This window comes from Carassius gibelio, chromosome A15 (genome assembly GCF_023724105.1).
Source record: "Carassius gibelio isolate Cgi1373 ecotype wild population from Czech Republic chromosome A15, carGib1.2-hapl.c, whole genome shotgun sequence".
Lineage (NCBI taxonomy): Eukaryota > Metazoa > Chordata > Actinopteri > Cypriniformes > Cyprinidae > Carassius > Carassius gibelio.
The window spans coordinates 14,004,779-14,021,659 of record NC_068385.1 but is presented as its reverse complement, the minus strand read 5'-3'; the positions used below and the strand labels follow the sequence as shown (position 1 = coordinate 14,021,659).

Genomic DNA, 16,881 nt, shown 5'->3' with positions numbered 1-16,881 from the left:
AAAAATGCAGCCAAGTTTAATATTTAGGAATTATGTAACATTTTTATTCAAATGCATTCGATCTGAGGACTGGAAAAGGACAGTCAAACATGAAAGCAGTGAAAGCTTCAGCTTCTCTTAATTACAGGGTTCATGAGGATTTTCGTAGTTAATTGGAACATAAAAGACAGTGCTGTTCTTCGGACAGGGATGTCCTGTGCTGTTAGACCACGCTAACAGATCAAACTTTTGCTCTTGTTCTTGTTTGGGGCATCCAAGGGTTTGGTTCCTGGAGAGATGGATCTTCAGCTGGATCAACGCTTCACGGCCCTAAAAATGAGGAAACAACAGTCATGATTTAGGATTTTTACATGTAATTGTAAATGACTTCTTTTACTTTTTAATAATTAATTCCCTTTATTAAGACTGGGTATTAATACAGATTTTCCAATCCCAATTCATCGGAGGATATTTATGTTTTGCCATTTTTGCTTGCATATGAAAAAAGCTCATACATGTGAATTATTACAGTATTTAACGTTTGATTCATTAAAACTGGTCTTTTTGAACTAATTAAAAGAAATAGTAATTTATTTCATGAATCTAGCTACACTTTTAGAGCTGCACGGTTTTGGTTCATTATTGGTTTGTGAATCTGAGTACAGTAGGGTGTTATTTTACGTGATGCCCACAAAGATATCTCAAAAGAGACATATTTTTTGCCATCAAAAAAACTCATTACTAACTCGTTCACAAAAAAAATATGAATATGATTTATCTAGTGCCATCTGCTGGACATGAAGTAATGTATAAATGTGTTTTAATGGATTTTGGGACTGTTCCATTGACAATCTCTATTAAACTAAATTTCTCTTAATATTCTCAACTGAATATGGTAAATATAATTTAATAATGCTTATCTCACCTCGCTGTCCGTCACACATTGCAAATCATAGTTTTCTCCAAGCAGCGGGGTCAAAACGCCACGTATGTCGTCAAGCTGCGGATCACATCATGGAAAGATTTATGAAGCGTTGCTTCTCAAATGTATTCAAACTGAGATTAACTTACCTTATATGACACTTCGCATGAGGTTTTGATTCTAGATTTTTCCAAGATACTGAAAACAAATTAAATCAGTGAAAACAGATGAGTTCATGATAAAAATGATATCATGGTATGTGTGCTAAAAACACCCACTTATCAATGTCATAGAGTTTCCGAAGCTTGACAGCGGTCTGGAAATAAAGAAGCGGTGAACCCATGGTCTCCACACAGCCTGCACACGTCCCGTGTTTAACCCATTCATCCTTCCTGCCAAACCAAACCGAATCAAACCAATCACTGTTGCTTCTTAGCAATGAAAATATGACTGAGCTACCAGTCAGACATACCAGATATTACGTTAAATATGCTAATTTTTTTCTGTTTACCAGAAGTAGAAGAAGTGCTTTCCTTTTATAAAAGATGGCCACAGTTTCGTGAGATCAGGCTCAATTTCCTGAACATAAACAAGAGGTTACGTTTTATATTAGTGATGTTTCAAAAAATAACAATAGAAACAAATACACAGTGGACTGAAGTGTTTTTACCTCAAGATGGGAATGGTATATCGGCCAGCAGTCACAGCAGTGACCAGTACGTATAGGCCTAAATGACATTAGAAACTGTTTTTTTATAATAATGTCAGAAATAATAAATACAGAATGTTCCTGTGAACTGTTCATTTTCATATGAGCGGGAGTGGGAACAATAGCCATTGAATTCCTCACCATAGGCCATGGATGGTCCAGTATTGAACCGTCTGTGGTATTTTGCAGATGGTTTTGTTGTTAATGCCCTGTGGGAGGGCAGGGAAAAAAAGAAGACTGGTCATGTTAAGTTGAGTTCACAACTGTTTTCATATGAAGCACAGATATCAATATCAGCAATACGCTTCACATGATTTCAATGAGTCTTGTGTGAAGTTTACTAGCACCGGTGTAATAAATAAAATATAAAGACATACAATACAGAAACTCCCAGGCCATTGAAGAGTGAGATGCATACAAGTCCAGTTGCATGAGCTGAAAATGAAAAGGGAGTTGTACTTTTTCTTTCTATTTGCTGTATCTTTTTCAATTCTGCATGTGCAGCCCTGCATTTCTGTTGCAATACAGTTATATGTTCATTTACAGTAGTTAAAGGAATACCTCACCCAAAAATGAAACAGTGTTTCTACATCTGAAAACATTTGGAGAGCATTTAGCAGTACATCACTCACCAATGGATCCTTTGCGGTGAATGGGTGCCGTCAGACAGATGATAAAAACATCACAATGATCCACAAGTACACACCACTCCAAGCCATTCAATTAACATCCTGTGTAGTTAAAAGCTGTGTGTTTGTAATAAATCCATCACCAAGATGTTTTTGTTTTATATAAGTCCTCTATCCATAGTGTTGCTTTCTCCAGTAAAAAAAAAAAAATATATATATATATACACAGGTTCAAACGTTTATCAGTGAAAACAGATGTAAACAAATATGTCGGTGGACTTAGATGTGAGAAGACAATAGGGGAAGGACTTTCTACAGGAGGAAGTGTTATTATGGATTACAGACGTATTTTGGCCAGTTGCGACAGTTTAAAAAGTTAAAATGTCTCGACATATGATGACATTTATTATAAACATGCAGCTTTTCAGTTCACAAGAGGTTAATTGATGGAGACGTGTGGATTATTGTGATTTTTTTTATCAGCTGTTTGGACACTCATTCTGACGGCACCCATTCACTGCAGAGGATCTATTAGTGAGCAAGTGATGTAATGCTACATTTCTTAAAATCTGTTCCTATGAAAAAAAATAATAATAATAATAAAAATCATCTACATTTTGGATGGCCTGATGGTGAGTAAATTCTTTAATTTTGGGGTGAACTATTCCTTTAAATATTTGATAGATACTGCTGGTCTCTACTAGTCAATAACGAATGGTGATTTATTAATGAAAGAATATTTGAATGACTGTGTCTTACTGCCTCATGACAGTCCCAGAACAATGTCCGTCATCATTCGTGAGGACCCAACCAGTGACCAGAGCAGCGGTGCAGACCCACAGGATGTGTTTATCTGAAACAACACAGTGCAATCCAGTTGAAGCAGAAGCTATACATTCAGAACAATTGCAGTCTGAAAATCTTGTAAATAAATAAATAAATAGATCTATAACTACCGTAGCTCATGTTGATGCTGCAGGTCTGGGGTACCGTGATAGAGTGTCAGCTTCACTTCCCTTCACCTAGTCTAATGCAGAAGCAAAACAGACCACAAACAAGTGAATGTTCTATGTTTGCATGCCTGAGAAAAAAGAAGTGATACTGCCATGCCCTACTTGGCAAGATTAGAAAGAAGCTGGGGAGATTTGGAGAAAGTCTCGCCTGAGCCATCTTTAATAGTTGAGGTACAAGATTTTCACGATAACACAGTGCCCTTTAAAGTTTTTTTTTTTTTTTATAACACAAAGTAATTTTTTTCTTAGTATTTTATATTGTTTACCCATTCAACTTTTTAAAATGATGACTGAATTAAATGTCCTCTTTTTAAATATGCACACACTGGCATGATATTACCATAACATTATATAACATGAGATATTATTTCACAAAGAAAGATATCACTTAAAATTGCCTTTGAAAAGACACTAACCTATCAAATGCTATAGATGACAGATAAAAAATTATATATATATATAAAAAAATGCTTATTTGTCAGATGGCTGTAATTTTATTATTTGATTTGATTTTTTGAAGGTTTGGTATGTTGTTTAAAAACAGTTGTGACAAAATGTAATGCTTGTATGTCTGATGTACCATTTCATTCTTTTTATTTATCTTTAAAGGTTTTTGAAGGTTTGGTAGGACCCTGAAGTTTCAAAGAAGTATTAAGTGTCAAAATTGTCAAGTCCAACCAAAATCATGACTCCATTAATGTTTGAAGAAAAGTTGATCTGTTGTAGAAATGATGGCCCACATTCTTGAGAATGTCAGATTTTGGGACGGTAATGAATTGTGTAAAACGAAGAGGGAGGTAGTAGTTTACGACCTTTGGACTGGCTCTATTCATGACAAAATACGGGCATAGTGTAAGACATTTTAAGGCATTATACTTCAGTGAAAAACATATCACAATATGCTTTGTAAACATGAAGCATGAAATATGTCTACTACTTTGCAGTTCAGTGTTGTATGTCAGCTGGTAGCTTGGCTGTTCCGAGTGATCTTTCCATGCCTGACTGCTTGGCTCTGGTTCAAGAGCTCTGCTATATGTGTGTGTCCTTGTAAGGGTCCCGACTAGACGAGAATCAACAAGCTCAACAGAGAGCAGCGTCGGACATGAAGCATTTACTGGTAAATACACTGCTATTCTTCTTTATTCTTCCATTGTCTGTGGCATAACAGCTGTAGAGGAAGAATCTACTCCTAAAATACTTGTGAAACAGGAACAATGCCACACAACGCTACTCTGACCTTACTGCAGACATTGCTTGAGAAAGCTGGTTGTTAGATAGAAGTCTTGTTTTTGATACGAACAGGTGGTTGTACTGTAACTATTGGTAATTACAGTGGTTTTGAGAATGACTGACGGCCTTAAACGACCTCTAAAGACAACTTATACCGAAGCACACGCTTTGAGCAATCAATTCAGTGCGTTTGTCTTTTATTCTAAAAGTTTTGAATGTGCAAACAAACCTGTTTTAAAAAACCTAATCAGAAATGATTTTTGTACTCTACATGGAATCTAACAGATCTTAGGTTTGCATGTAAACGTGTTGTCTTGAGTCTCTGTAATAAGTGTGTTTCGATATGAAATGGACACAAGTGTTTTTTTTTTAATGGACACTGAGGTCATGTCCCCATTAGCCTCTCCACATTTAGCATGCGTACATGCAGAAAAACACACACACACACGCTGGTGGACAGCGAAGTAAAAGGGGTGAGACGTTCAGTGTGTATTACAATCTGATTGGTTTGTTCAAGGTGCTGGTCAGCAGCAATTGGCTAAAACCACAATTCATCTCTGCTCCACATGAGCTGGGTTGACCTTCACAAGCATAAAAAGTTACATTCCTTTTACACGTTTTGTTCTACTTGACTTATTTATAATATAGCAAAGGTATTCAAAATATTCAAGTGTAGGATCGCTTGGTCTTCTCTTTGGGGTCTGAGAGTCCCAAAAGAGTAGCTCAAAAATACAACTTGGGCTATTTAACATGGACATAGGTTGATAATTCATGAATTTTCCCAATCTAATGAGGAAAAACTATAAATGGAAAATGTCAATGGAAAAACTTGTAAAGCCATAGAATCTGTATGCGACAGATAAAAAGTTGTTTCTTTCACATCACTAGCATTTTTCGGCTTTCATGTTTTACAATTTTAACATGATTCTACCATGTTTTAACATGTTGCTGGTATAATTTGGCTATCATTTCAGTCATTGCTTACATATATTAGCATGCATTTTAGCACATTGTTCTACAATGTTTATGGAATGAATGTGCTTCAATAACTCGAATACTTCAAATGTCATGAAACTTTGGTTCTTTCAGAGTATTTCCCGGCTAGCCTCCCGGGCCTTCAGCACAACAGTCCGGCAAATGAAAAACAAGGTGCCTGAGAGGCAGAAGGTTTTCCTGGTAAGAAAAATGCTTATTTTATTCACAACTTTAAAGTTCAGTGTGAATGTATTTCTTTCCTCCGTTCGTATAATTCCTATAAATAAATAAAAAAGAAGGTTGCTAACTGAACAGTTTCAGTTCCCATTGACTTCCATTGTATGATAAAAAAAGAAGAAAAAAAAAGAGACAATAGAAACCAAAACTGTTTGGTTACAACATTATTCAAAAATATCTTCTTAAAGATATAAAAATACTCCATATAAAATAAATAAATAACTTAATAAGAATGTATTACTTATTGTTAATAACTGTAAATAAATAAGACCTTTATAAATTATTCATAATTTAGAATCAATAACAAATAAATATATATGATGTATTATAGAAGTAATTAATCATTAAAAATCAATCAATAAAAACAAAAATATTAATATTCATATCATTCATTGTGTATCTAACGTGAAGAAACATTAGATTTCTATCTATCTGCAAAGATTACTTTCGCATAACAAAAAGGATATTTCAATTAATATATCCATACAGATTTCATGTTGCATTGTTTGCCGTACATTGCCAGAGTAACATCTCCGTTGATTTGCAACATTTATCCACACTAACAGGAGGATAACGGTCTGCCAGTCCACATTAAGGGAGGCACCACTGATGTGCTTCTGTACCGTTTGACCATGACCATCACAATAGTAGGTACGAAACCCTTCTGGCCAATCACGAACACTTGACATTACTTTTTTTATTCAGGTTTATAAAACGTACATACCAGTATTAAGAGAAGCCTTCTCTCCCTTTGTGGTTCTCTTTAGGCACTGGCTTTTCCTGCTACTGGTTGCTGATGGCCTCTATGCCCAGGAGAAAAGCATAATAACTTGGATACTGCATGATGCTGTACAAATCTATTTCATTTTAAATATCTTAAACAATAAAACACATGTAAGAAAGAGGAATACATTATGTTCAATTCTACATCTATGACTCTCATACATTAATGTTTGGTCACTACATTATACTACTGTTCAAAAGTATTTATGTACTTGTAAGAAGTACTTATGCTCACCAACATTAACAGTGTCTTTACTGTGACTTTTGATCAATTTAAATGAAATGAATGGTAGTGTCTCACTGGCAGGAATCAACAATACACACTTTTGGCGCCACCTAGTGCCTATAGCAAAACACAGCTTAAAATAAAAGCTTGTTCAGATTTTCCAATGAATTTCAGTTACAAAAACTGCTCACTGCTTAAAGAACTGGGTTTGTACCACAAGAAGAGGTCAGCGATTTTTTAAAACTTTGCTTCAGAAAGATACCAAACAATACTTTGAATCCTGTGCAAAGTTAATTTTTAATATCATTCTTAAAAGTCAGTTAAATTTCATACAAAGATGAAAAAGCCCTCTTTTTTAGTGGTTTTGGTACAGCATGGATAAGTGCAAGTAAGGTGAGGTAGCCTTTCTTCTCACTTGTAAGTAAAATGGCAAGAAGCATAGCGGCATTGAAAGAATAACACATTTTTTGAGATTTGACTTCAGAAAAAAAAATCCAGTTTTTATCAGGAATTAAGATAAATTAAGAGAATTATTAAAAATGCATGGTAAGCACCATGCAACCAAGATGTTTAAAATCTACTGAGATGGAAGCGTAAACATCTAATAAACCTTCAGATATGAGAAATCTTACCTTGAGATTGGCACAAAATTCCCCACATATGGTGACATAAGACAACACTGGGCATTCTGAACATTATTATGAACTCTTTCCTACTAGTTATAATTTTATACAAAATTAACCAATCAATTTAGAAAATTAATTCATCAAGCCACATAATGCAAAAATCTACATGGTCAGTAGATTTTTTTATGTTTTTGAAAGAAGTCACTTATGCTCACCAAGGATGCATTTTTTTATCAAAAATAAAACTGTTATAATGTGAAATATTATTATAATTTTAAAATAACTGTTTTAATACATTTTAAAATGTAATTCAAAATTTCCTGCGATTGTAAAGATGCATTTTCAGCAGCTATTTTCAATATCACATGATCCTTCAGAATTCAAATATGCATCTTCGCAGCTCAATAAACATTTATTTTTATTATCAGTAATAATAATTATCATCAGCTAATCATTATTTTTGTAGGAACATTTTTTCAAGATTCTTTGCCAAATAAAAAATTTTTTGAAATACAAATCTTTCTGTAACATTATAAATGTCTTTCCTGACACTTTTACTTTTGATCATTTTAATGCATCCTGACAGAATACCCATCTAACCGACTCCAAACTTCTCCAGTATTGTAAATTATTTGTCAATGTGCAGTTTTTTTGCAGACATTACCAGTGCATTAAATTCCTGTTAGACAGACAAACACAGATCCCGTCATACTGTCCTGATCATTTCGGGATATTCCTTCCATTTTCTGAAGCTTGGAGATAGAGGCATACAAGCTTTCCCATGATGCTCAAGTCTAACGCAAGAACCGAATGCTCATCTTGTGGTCGATGTTGACCTTCTCCAGAGACTATAACAAAACAGTAAACAGGTTCATCAACATTATAAAACAGGGTGCTTTTATGAAACACTGTGAATGCAGAATTTCAGGTTTTACCTTACGAAACTCCTCAAAGGATATTGCTTCATCCCGGTCTAGATCTGCTTCCTGTATAGTGCGGTCTGCTATGCTCTCCAGCTGCTCCTCTGTCACCTGCATCCCGAGCATGGCCCGGAGAACCTGTCAATCAGTCTGCGGTCAGTCGTATTCATTCAGTGAGAAAACAGCTGAAAACATGAACGTAGAAGCTAGTGACCTTTAAAAGCTCATCTCTGGAAATCTTGCCATCCTTGTCTTGATCATACAACTGAAATGCAACTACAGGAACGAAGAGCAGGTGAGATTTAATAGAACAAGATCATTTCGGCTCAAATCAATATCTTGTGTGCATTTATTTATTTATTGAGTGAACAGCAGTGTAATAAACAGGATATCATTCAGTCAGATGGTCATTATCGTGAAATAAACCCATTCAGGGTGTCCTTTATTCTGTGATAATGGCCGTCTGAATATACATGATCTCTACAGTAGCATCTTCTACACCAGTGGTTCCCAACCTTTTTCAACTCGCGGCCCACACACACCAAACACATGTTTGCGCGGCCCACTTCAAAAAAATTAACTGACCCCGCTATTGTTGGGTTAATAACTTAGTACTCAGAAGCTAGATTTTAAACTATATTTATTGAATAAACTAGGGCTGTGCGATATGGACAAAAAAAAAAAAAAAAAAACTATCGCGATTTTTTTGATCAATTTTGCAATTGTGCTTTTACAGTCATAAATGCATTCAGGATTAACTTGAAACATATTTCCAAAAGAAAACCAATCAGAGCTTTATCAAAAAGTTGTAACATCTCTAGAACAGACATAAGTCAAAATTATCACTATAGTGAAGATGTAAAAAAATGTATAGACTTGTGGCAAAAAATAAAAAAATCCTGTATACAGGGACTTTTTTTTTCTTTTTTGCCATGCATTGTTCATAGAGCTCATTAATTGTAGCGGTGCCTCAGGTGTTTGCAGTGTGTATACAGTATGTGTATGCGGTCAGCAGTGAGAGCGCATAAATATAACGCGAAAGCACATTAAAATAATGCACGAGTGCGAATCTCTCTGTTCGCAGCAGATTTCCTTTGCTCTGTCACAAAACCAGTCGTGCTTGCTCAGATACACGCTGCTTTGCGAGGAGAGAGTGTGCACACTTAAAACGTGTCTCCTCTCACTTAAACTGCATCCTGTTCACTAACAAATTCACTCTATGCTCATGTGTTAGACATGAATTATTTTCGCACGTTTTTATTTCTAGCCTTTTACTGCAGTGAGAACGCTCTGATCCGTCAACATTGGCTCAGAAAAAAGGCACATCACAGACAGTGTGTGAACCTGGAGTTAGGCATATGCGCACGCTCAAATCGTTATTTTAGGACGTTTTCTTTTAATCGCACAGCCCTAGAATGGACTGGAAATGAACAGAAAATAATTGGCGGCCCACCTGCAATACCACAGGTTGAAAACCACTGGTCTATACCATTACTGAGAGGATGTGGTTAATCTCACAGCTCAAAGCAAAAGCAAACATACATTTGAGTTTGTTGCTCCTGCTATTGATGGGTTCGGGAGAATTGGGCTCTTTGGGTCGGTCCTTGTCAACAGGGCGGAAATGAGCCAGGATCTTCACAAAAGTGCTGAAGTCCACCGTTTCCTTCCTGAGATTAACATCATTATTGATGACTTAAAGACCTAACTGAAAAAGACCTTTTTGAGAAATGTATTCACGCATGCTGACTCTTTCAGAACTAATTTCCTGATCACTGTGCAGTTTATTTTTGCCAGTAACCACCAACATACAGACTGACCAAAATGTGAATCGACTAACCACCAGTTTAGTTTTTATGAGTCATTTAGGGGTGGGGTTATCTGAAATAAATTATACAACAGTTTGGCATGCCAAAAAAATATTAAACAGACACTTCTGGACTTGCTACACACTGTTTTATGTTTGAATCCAATATTCAAGACTCAAGTGTGATCGTCAATGTTTGTAGCTCATCCCAAGATTCATTACCCTGGGGAGAAGAAGGCACCTATTATTCTGTCTCCTATGGGGTTCATCGCCAGCTCCTTTATGGCTCCAAAATCCTGGGGACTGTGTGAGAATGAGACAAGTCCAAAGGGCTGATATTTATGTAGTTACAAAAGACATCTTAACTGAGCCTTTGTCATGGATATAAGACATCATCAGTCTCACCAGAGATAACCCCGTCCTTCTTTATCCAGGGCTTTGAAGCGATCATGGAGACGAATAATGTGGGCAGGCGAGACTGGAAAAGAGAAATCACATCAACTGTGAGAATGTTTCACTGAAGCCCTGTGGTGTCATGACTCAACAAAAAGGCTAACAAACGAGGTCACGTGGACGGTAAACAACTTGAACCGACCATTTAATCAATTCTCCTCAACAACCAGCTTCACTGAAATTAATTAGTGCATTTTTATTTTAAATTGTTTGACATATATGCTTACATGTAATTGTTGTGCAATGTATTCGAGTTACAAGCTTGCAACTGGTAAATTAATTCTCAAACAGAACAGCACCTGTCACTGTCAATCTGGGACAGTTTTCGCTCATGCAAACCGAGTTAATACACTATATTACGAGAAATACTATATTACAAATTAATATAGTTAATATATCTGACACTTTTATCTTTGCGACCATACGGGTGAGAATTACAGATAAAAATGGCAACAAACGTGCAGGGAAAATGTTACTTTATATCATTGTTAACTCGGTCAAGCGCGACAACAAGCCAGTAACAAAACACAGTTGTGTCAAATGTCACTCACAGCCCGTTTCTTGCATCAACACCTCGACGTTTGGGATTTTTAATAGGGTGGAGCTCGTCGAACCCATTTTATATAGTTTTGTGTTGAAAGCTTTCGAACATTTAGCCCATATGCAGAGAACCGGAGAGCAGAAATGGATGAAAACTGAAAAGTCACGACATTAAAAATCTGATTTTACAAATTGTTAACGGAATTTTCGCATACGCCGTTGCTTTTGCCTGGGCTTGCTCAGAATAATACAAGCTCTGTTTACACAGATTACAACGCCCACTTCACTGTTGAAATCTGATTCATTTGAGTCGAATCTTTTAAATGACTCCACAAAATCGGTGAACCGACTTGAACTGAGAGCCGTCTCTGTTCGAACGTCCGACTTGTAATGAGCCAAGAACCGTAATGTGAGACGTTTAAAAATGTTAAAAAATTGAAAACACTTTTATCCCGTGACTGCGTGAATGTTTTATCTGACAAGACAATTTTGTAGAAAGTTAATTTTAGATTAATATTTCGGAGCGAAATCATTGTTGCGACTGAACTCGGGCAAACGTTATAAAAAAATAAAAAAAAAATAAACAGCGATATGTGTCCACATGATTTAGTGTTTAATGTCCACTTGCAACGTGATTGCGTAATCACGTACATCATGAGCATTATGAATCATTGAAACGGGATTGTGGAATTGTTTAAAAGAACCGATCAGTTGAAATAAGTCGGATTTCCCATCGCTGTATTTGCTCATAATAATCACATTTAATCTATAACTAATAGCATGTTTGTTTTGTTTTTGTCTATGCCAAGTTATCCCCTACATTTTGCAATGTATATTTAATGGCAGCATCGCACATTTACTCGGATAATTTTATCAGATTTGTTTTTCTTCTTGTGAGAAAGAACATACACCAAAAGTTTCGCAACAGTTTGTCTCCTCGGCACATTAATAAACAATGTTTGTTTGTAGACAGAAAACATTTGGTAGCGTTTAAGACAGGCTCAGCGCCTTTTAATACACTGGAGGGCGCCAGAGTCTTTCATTATGAGATGAACGTCCATCCCCACACTGTCTGTACACTTTACTGCTTATGTAAGATATTAAAATATGATTCTGAAAGTTCCTCTAAAGCCATTTATTTCGTTCAGCCTTAGTTGCATCTTTAAAATAATTCATATTTCCCTTGATCCTACACTGTCTTGGGACAGTGTAACTGCTGATCTCAGAGCTTGGCATCTGAGTAGTTACTTTTGAGGCAAAAAATTACAAATAAAATAAAAACCTTGCTGGTAGATAAAAGTATCAAAATAGTTACCTCACTACTTTTAAAAACCATATACAAAATGGTGTCAGGAAAGGAAAACCTAAATATCAATAGAAATCTATTACGATCAGAAAGATTCGGTTGTTTCCTGTTTGTGTCATATCCAAATACAAATGCTTTGAAAAAATGGCATGTGTGGACAAGAAACAGTGACACCAATCCAAAAAAAAAAAAAAAAAGGTGACAAGGGTTTGTTGGATTTGGCACATCAGATCATCCATCAGATGATTAGATATCTGAACACATTTTGTGCCAGTTATTGAATCACAAATGTAAAATTTACATTCACTTCCAGGTAGCTCTGGGTGTGTCTTAAAAGATAAAAATTTAAAGATTACACAGGTTTTGCAACTTGTCTCATGTCTTATGCACTAGACAAATATTTTAAATCTTATCTAAGAGAGAGAGAGAAAGAGAGAGAGAAACAATTTAGGGGACAATCATAAACCCACCCAGATTTTCTGGTAGTAATGCATACAATTATGTCCTCAAACACAAAAGAAATCTACAATAATGGTTTTGAGGTACTCTATAGAATAGCAATAATAGAATGAGAGAGACAGTCTTATACCTTTTGGCATGCTTTTCACTGCATGCTTACAAGGGTTTCTATTGCTCCAAAAATGAGTTTTGACGTGTTTGTGAGGTCTTAAAAGAATACAAATGAAGTTGCTATGCCTCTGAAATATTTGACCTTTGTTCTGCAATGCAACTTTATTTATTTAAAAGCCCATTCATTTTATTACATTTGTACAGTTGATGTTCTATTATAATGTCATTATCATCTTGCCTCAGGTTAAATGTAGTTGGGTTGGTCCTTGTAAATATAGTAGAAGAGTTAACACAGTTGTGAATTTCTCTGTGAACTGAACACATCATTCATTCCCAATTTGACATAATTTAGAATATTTTCCCATTGCATTGATTAGACGCATCATTTCTTTCCCTCATACACACACTAGACTGTTTCCTAGATTTTTGTATTTATTTAGATATTTTTTTGTAATGGGAATTACAGTAAACAGGGTGATAATCGTTAACTAAAAGGAAAACTTCACTGAAATAAATTAAACATTAAAATTGAAATAAATACAAAATGTAAATAAATAAATAATAATAAATAAATCACAGCTAGTTACTAAGTAAACATTCTGATTTGATGTACTAAATTGACCGTAATTTACATAAAATGACTGTATATTACATATACATATAAATTACATATAAATAAATTTTCCATCTAATCATATTACATATAAATCATATACATTAAAACTACATTTAAAATGGAAATAATTTTTTTAAACTTATATTGACATTTAAAAAACCAATGAAATTAACAAAACACACAAACAATATTTGCAAAACTTTAATAAAAACAAATGAAAACTATGAATAAAAGCTATATTACGTCAATGATACTATAATAACACAGATCCCCAACAGTGACATTTCATGTTGCATTACAACTGTATCGAGCCGATGGCTGAAGTAAAAGTACTATGGGATCTTTTGCTAAAAATTCGTTGCAAGTTCACGTTAAAGATAATCACTAAAATGTCAACTGACCAGTTTGTGTTTGGGTTATTACGCTGCATGGGGATGTGGGTACTTTCATGATGTTTTTGCATGTATTTCATGGTGAGAACACATGCATATACACCATTTGCACATGATATTTCCATATTTGCAGTGTATTTGCAAGTTAATATCTAAAGTTACAAAACAGTCTGGAAACAAGTGAAACCATTTTCAACCTGTAAACCCCTTTGGTTAATAGTTTATAGAAAGTCCTGTGCTTAATACATATAAATAAATCTGTCAAATTAAAGTTTGATTGATTGCAAAGTGGAATATTTGTAAACACACAGGTTGCACAGGGAAACATCTGTGATGTCACAAACCTTGTGATGCAGGTAAAGCACCCGGAGACTTACTGGCATGTACCCAAACAACATGAAGTCTAATTACTCACTACATCGGTTCATGCTTACCATAATCAGCAGATTGTTAATGTAACTGTCTCGGTGTAATCGAGAAACGCATGCACATTCCTGCAAAGAAAAGGCCTGTGGGGAAATTCAAAAGAAACTTGTTTCGAAAGGAAATACGTCCAAAAAAAAAAAAAAAAAAAGACTGTCTCGCTGCTGTGTTTTTCAGCGATCACAAGTGTTGAGCACTTTGCACAACTGTCTGAATGTAGTGCTTTAATTCATACATTCATACCCATTGAGATAATTTCTCAGTGACCCATTATCATGACATATTTAAAATAAGTGAGACAAACTGTTTCATGATAAAGCCACACTTTAATAATAGATGACTGATTCAGGTAATGAAAGAATATGTTATTCATATAAAAACAGCTCTTTTACTGTTCAGTATATGCATGTAAATGTATCTTCCTGTCACTTTGGCAATGTATTTGCTGATTTTTACTTAGAAATTGCTAGTACAAATGATTTAAAAGAAACAGCAACACAAGGGTAACATTTTGAAGTAGAAAGAAATAGTGAAATTAAATAGTATTTTTTTAATAATAACAAAATCAATTCACAAATCATTTACAGTGTATCTGTCTTTATCACCATATCACCAAATAGTTATGAGCCTATCAACTATAAATTATTAGTTAGTTCTTCATATATTTGCTGTTTATTCTCAAAGCACAAACCACTGGGGAGTAGAAGAGTCCATCTCTGGAAATTCCCACATTAAGAGCTCATCTGACCACACTGACTCAGTGTATATTCTGCGTCATCTTTCTATTTGCAAACTCACTTCACATTTTCTCATCATAGTTTTACACATCCATATCCATATTGCCATAAATAGACAAGTAATCTGTATGTTACTGTAAAAAAACCCTATATTCTACACTCAACTGTTTCAACTTTCATTCTCACAACATTGAAATAATATTTGAAAAGGCTAGCAACACCCACATAGTCCTTCAGAAGGTCAGCATTACTCAGCAACTGTGTTCCAGATATTTTTCTGAAAGAAAAGCAATCCTCTCGGGAATCACATCCTTTGTTAACATAAATCCTGACGCACCACATATCCTCATATTATTGTATTATATTTTATTACATCATAAGAAATCTGTTGTATATATTAATGTAGGCATGAAAATGAATAATCGCCTTTGTTGTTTATTTATTAGAATATTAAAGTGGATTTGTGAACCTATGTATGCAGCAATTATGGATTCAGTATAGTATGAATATAGGACTCAATATAGCAATTAAATATCTGATAAAATAATATTGTTTATATAAATTCCTGTGGAGTTTAACTATTAATGTGATATTTTAGTTTAATGGGTAGAAAACTAATAGCTAGCATATGTATGATTAGTGAGTGAGTGGTACTTGTGTACTTACAGTAGTTAGGCAAACAAAGTATTATTTAGCATAACTTTTTTTTCTATAAGATGCGTCAGTCATGTCTAACCTAACTGTCAAACATTCAAAGGCATTACATTATTTACCTTTTAGCCAGACAAGCGAGTCATACAAACTGCATAGTAAATAATTCACTGCATGACTCATGAAAGCAGATCCTTACATTAACTCAGTAATTCAATGACACCAGTACAATGACCTCGATGAACTTAGACCTGCTGCTGCAGCCCGCAAAATATGAAGTGAAACCTTCAATCTGAATTCGCAGAGAATCGGCCATTGTTTGGGACTAAGGGAAAGCCTTCAACCGTTTACCTGATGAAAACTGGTCTGTTCTTTCAATTCAGTTCGATTCCTGTAACCCACACCTCTTTCTGTTTTCACCACAGAGCCTGGAATTGAAACTAGTTTGGATGATTGATAGGTGCTAAACATGACATCCTTTTGGGCTGACACCACAAAGGTCATTATCGTTATACAATGCAGAAGATAAATACAGATAAAGGAGATTAAGATAACACTTGCCTATCAACTCCTACATTGTACCGTTCCCATTTTAGGGAATTATTATCAACGCAACAAGAATGTATTTTAAATAAATGAGTTACGATTGTGAAAGTGAAAGCACGTTAAAGACACAAGGCCAATGGGGGAAGGACATATTTCCTGTCTTTCGCACTAATTTTTCCTCTGGTTTTTATGGTGGGTAAACTTTGACCCTTGCTTGTTGGAATGCAGAAATGATCGTCAAAGGTCTTTTGCGCAAATATTTTGTTTTCTTGGGATATTCCAAGTGTGAACAAAACAATAAAAACCTCTGAATATGTTGGTACTTTTAGCATTTCATCCAATCCTATCTATGCTACTCTTAAAGGGAATTTCAGGTGTGAAAGGTGAACCCTTTGAGTCACAATGACAAACAAATAACTTTGGTCTACCTGGGATTTTGCCAATGTTCTGAGAGTAAATGCCAAAAAGATACATTAATAAAAGATTTTCACACTGCATTTAACAGTGGATGACAGTTGTCCTGAACCACATTTTTGATTCCAGGTAAAGCTTTTACAAATGGTTTTTATTTTTGAGTATAGCAACATAGCGCAT

At 35.0% G+C, this 16,881-nt stretch overlaps 3 protein-coding genes across 3 annotated transcripts; 1 reads left to right on the top strand and 2 right to left on the bottom strand.

Moving 5' to 3' along the window:
* Positions 1–15: 15 nt before the first annotated feature.
* Positions 16–6,567, bottom strand: rnaset2l (ribonuclease T2, like). Its single transcript, XM_052616951.1, has 11 exons — positions 6,419–6,567; positions 3,196–3,266; positions 2,999–3,092; positions 1,988–2,045; positions 1,752–1,819; positions 1,572–1,629; positions 1,413–1,480; positions 1,180–1,293; positions 1,051–1,099; positions 905–979; positions 16–309 (listed from the first exon to the last, which is right to left on the bottom strand). The coding sequence occupies exons 2-11, from the start codon at positions 3,203–3,205 to the stop codon at positions 118–120; spliced, it is 786 nt and encodes a 261-aa protein (XP_052472911.1). The 5' UTR covers positions 3,206–3,266; positions 6,419–6,567; the 3' UTR covers positions 16–117.
* Positions 4,207–6,602, top strand: LOC128029274 (cytochrome c oxidase subunit 7A2, mitochondrial). The gene is made up of 4 exons (XM_052616953.1): positions 4,207–4,369; positions 5,572–5,658; positions 6,261–6,345; positions 6,462–6,602. Exons 1-4 carry the CDS (start codon positions 4,355–4,357, stop codon positions 6,518–6,520), a joined length of 246 nt encoding a protein of 81 aa, XP_052472913.1. The 5' UTR covers positions 4,207–4,354; the 3' UTR covers positions 6,521–6,602.
* A 379-nt stretch (positions 6,603–6,981) lies between these two features.
* LOC128029273 (calcineurin B homologous protein 1) lies at positions 6,982–11,333 on the bottom strand. Its single transcript, XM_052616952.1, has 7 exons — positions 11,058–11,333; positions 10,459–10,531; positions 10,276–10,356; positions 9,792–9,916; positions 8,464–8,525; positions 8,265–8,387; positions 6,982–8,177 (listed from the first exon to the last, which is right to left on the bottom strand). The coding sequence occupies exons 1-7, from the start codon at positions 11,122–11,124 to the stop codon at positions 8,124–8,126; spliced, it is 585 nt and encodes a 194-aa protein (XP_052472912.1). The 5' UTR covers positions 11,125–11,333; the 3' UTR covers positions 6,982–8,123.
* Between the last annotated feature and the right edge of the window lie 5,548 nt (positions 11,334–16,881).

Excerpts from the sequence above, each read along its gene's own strand:
- rnaset2l (XM_052616951.1), bottom strand. Across the intron at positions 1,630-1,751 it reads TGGACCATCCATGGCCTATG|GCCTATACGTACTGGTCACT; the intron begins GTGAGGAATTCA and ends AATGTCATTTAG. Across the intron at positions 1,294-1,412 it reads AAGCACTTCTTCTACTTCTG|GAAGGATGAATGGGTTAAAC; the intron begins GTAAACAGAAAA and ends TTGGTTTGGCAG.
- LOC128029274 (XM_052616953.1), top strand. Across the intron at positions 5,659-6,260 it reads AGAGGCAGAAGGTTTTCCTG|GAGGATAACGGTCTGCCAGT; the intron begins GTAAGAAAAATG and ends CCACACTAACAG. Across the intron at positions 6,346-6,461 it reads CATGACCATCACAATAGTAG|GCACTGGCTTTTCCTGCTAC; the intron begins GTACGAAACCCT and ends GGTTCTCTTTAG.
- LOC128029273 (XM_052616952.1), bottom strand. The coding sequence starts at position 11,124 with ATGGGTTCGACGAGCTCCACCCTATTAAAAATCCCAAACGTCGAGGTG. Across the intron at positions 10,532-11,057 it reads GTTGATGCAAGAAACGGGCT|TCTCGCCTGCCCACATTATT; the intron begins GTGAGTGACATT and ends TCTCTTTTCCAG. Across the intron at positions 10,357-10,458 it reads GAAGGACGGGGTTATCTCTG|TCCCCAGGATTTTGGAGCCA; the intron begins GTGAGACTGATG and ends ATTCTCACACAG.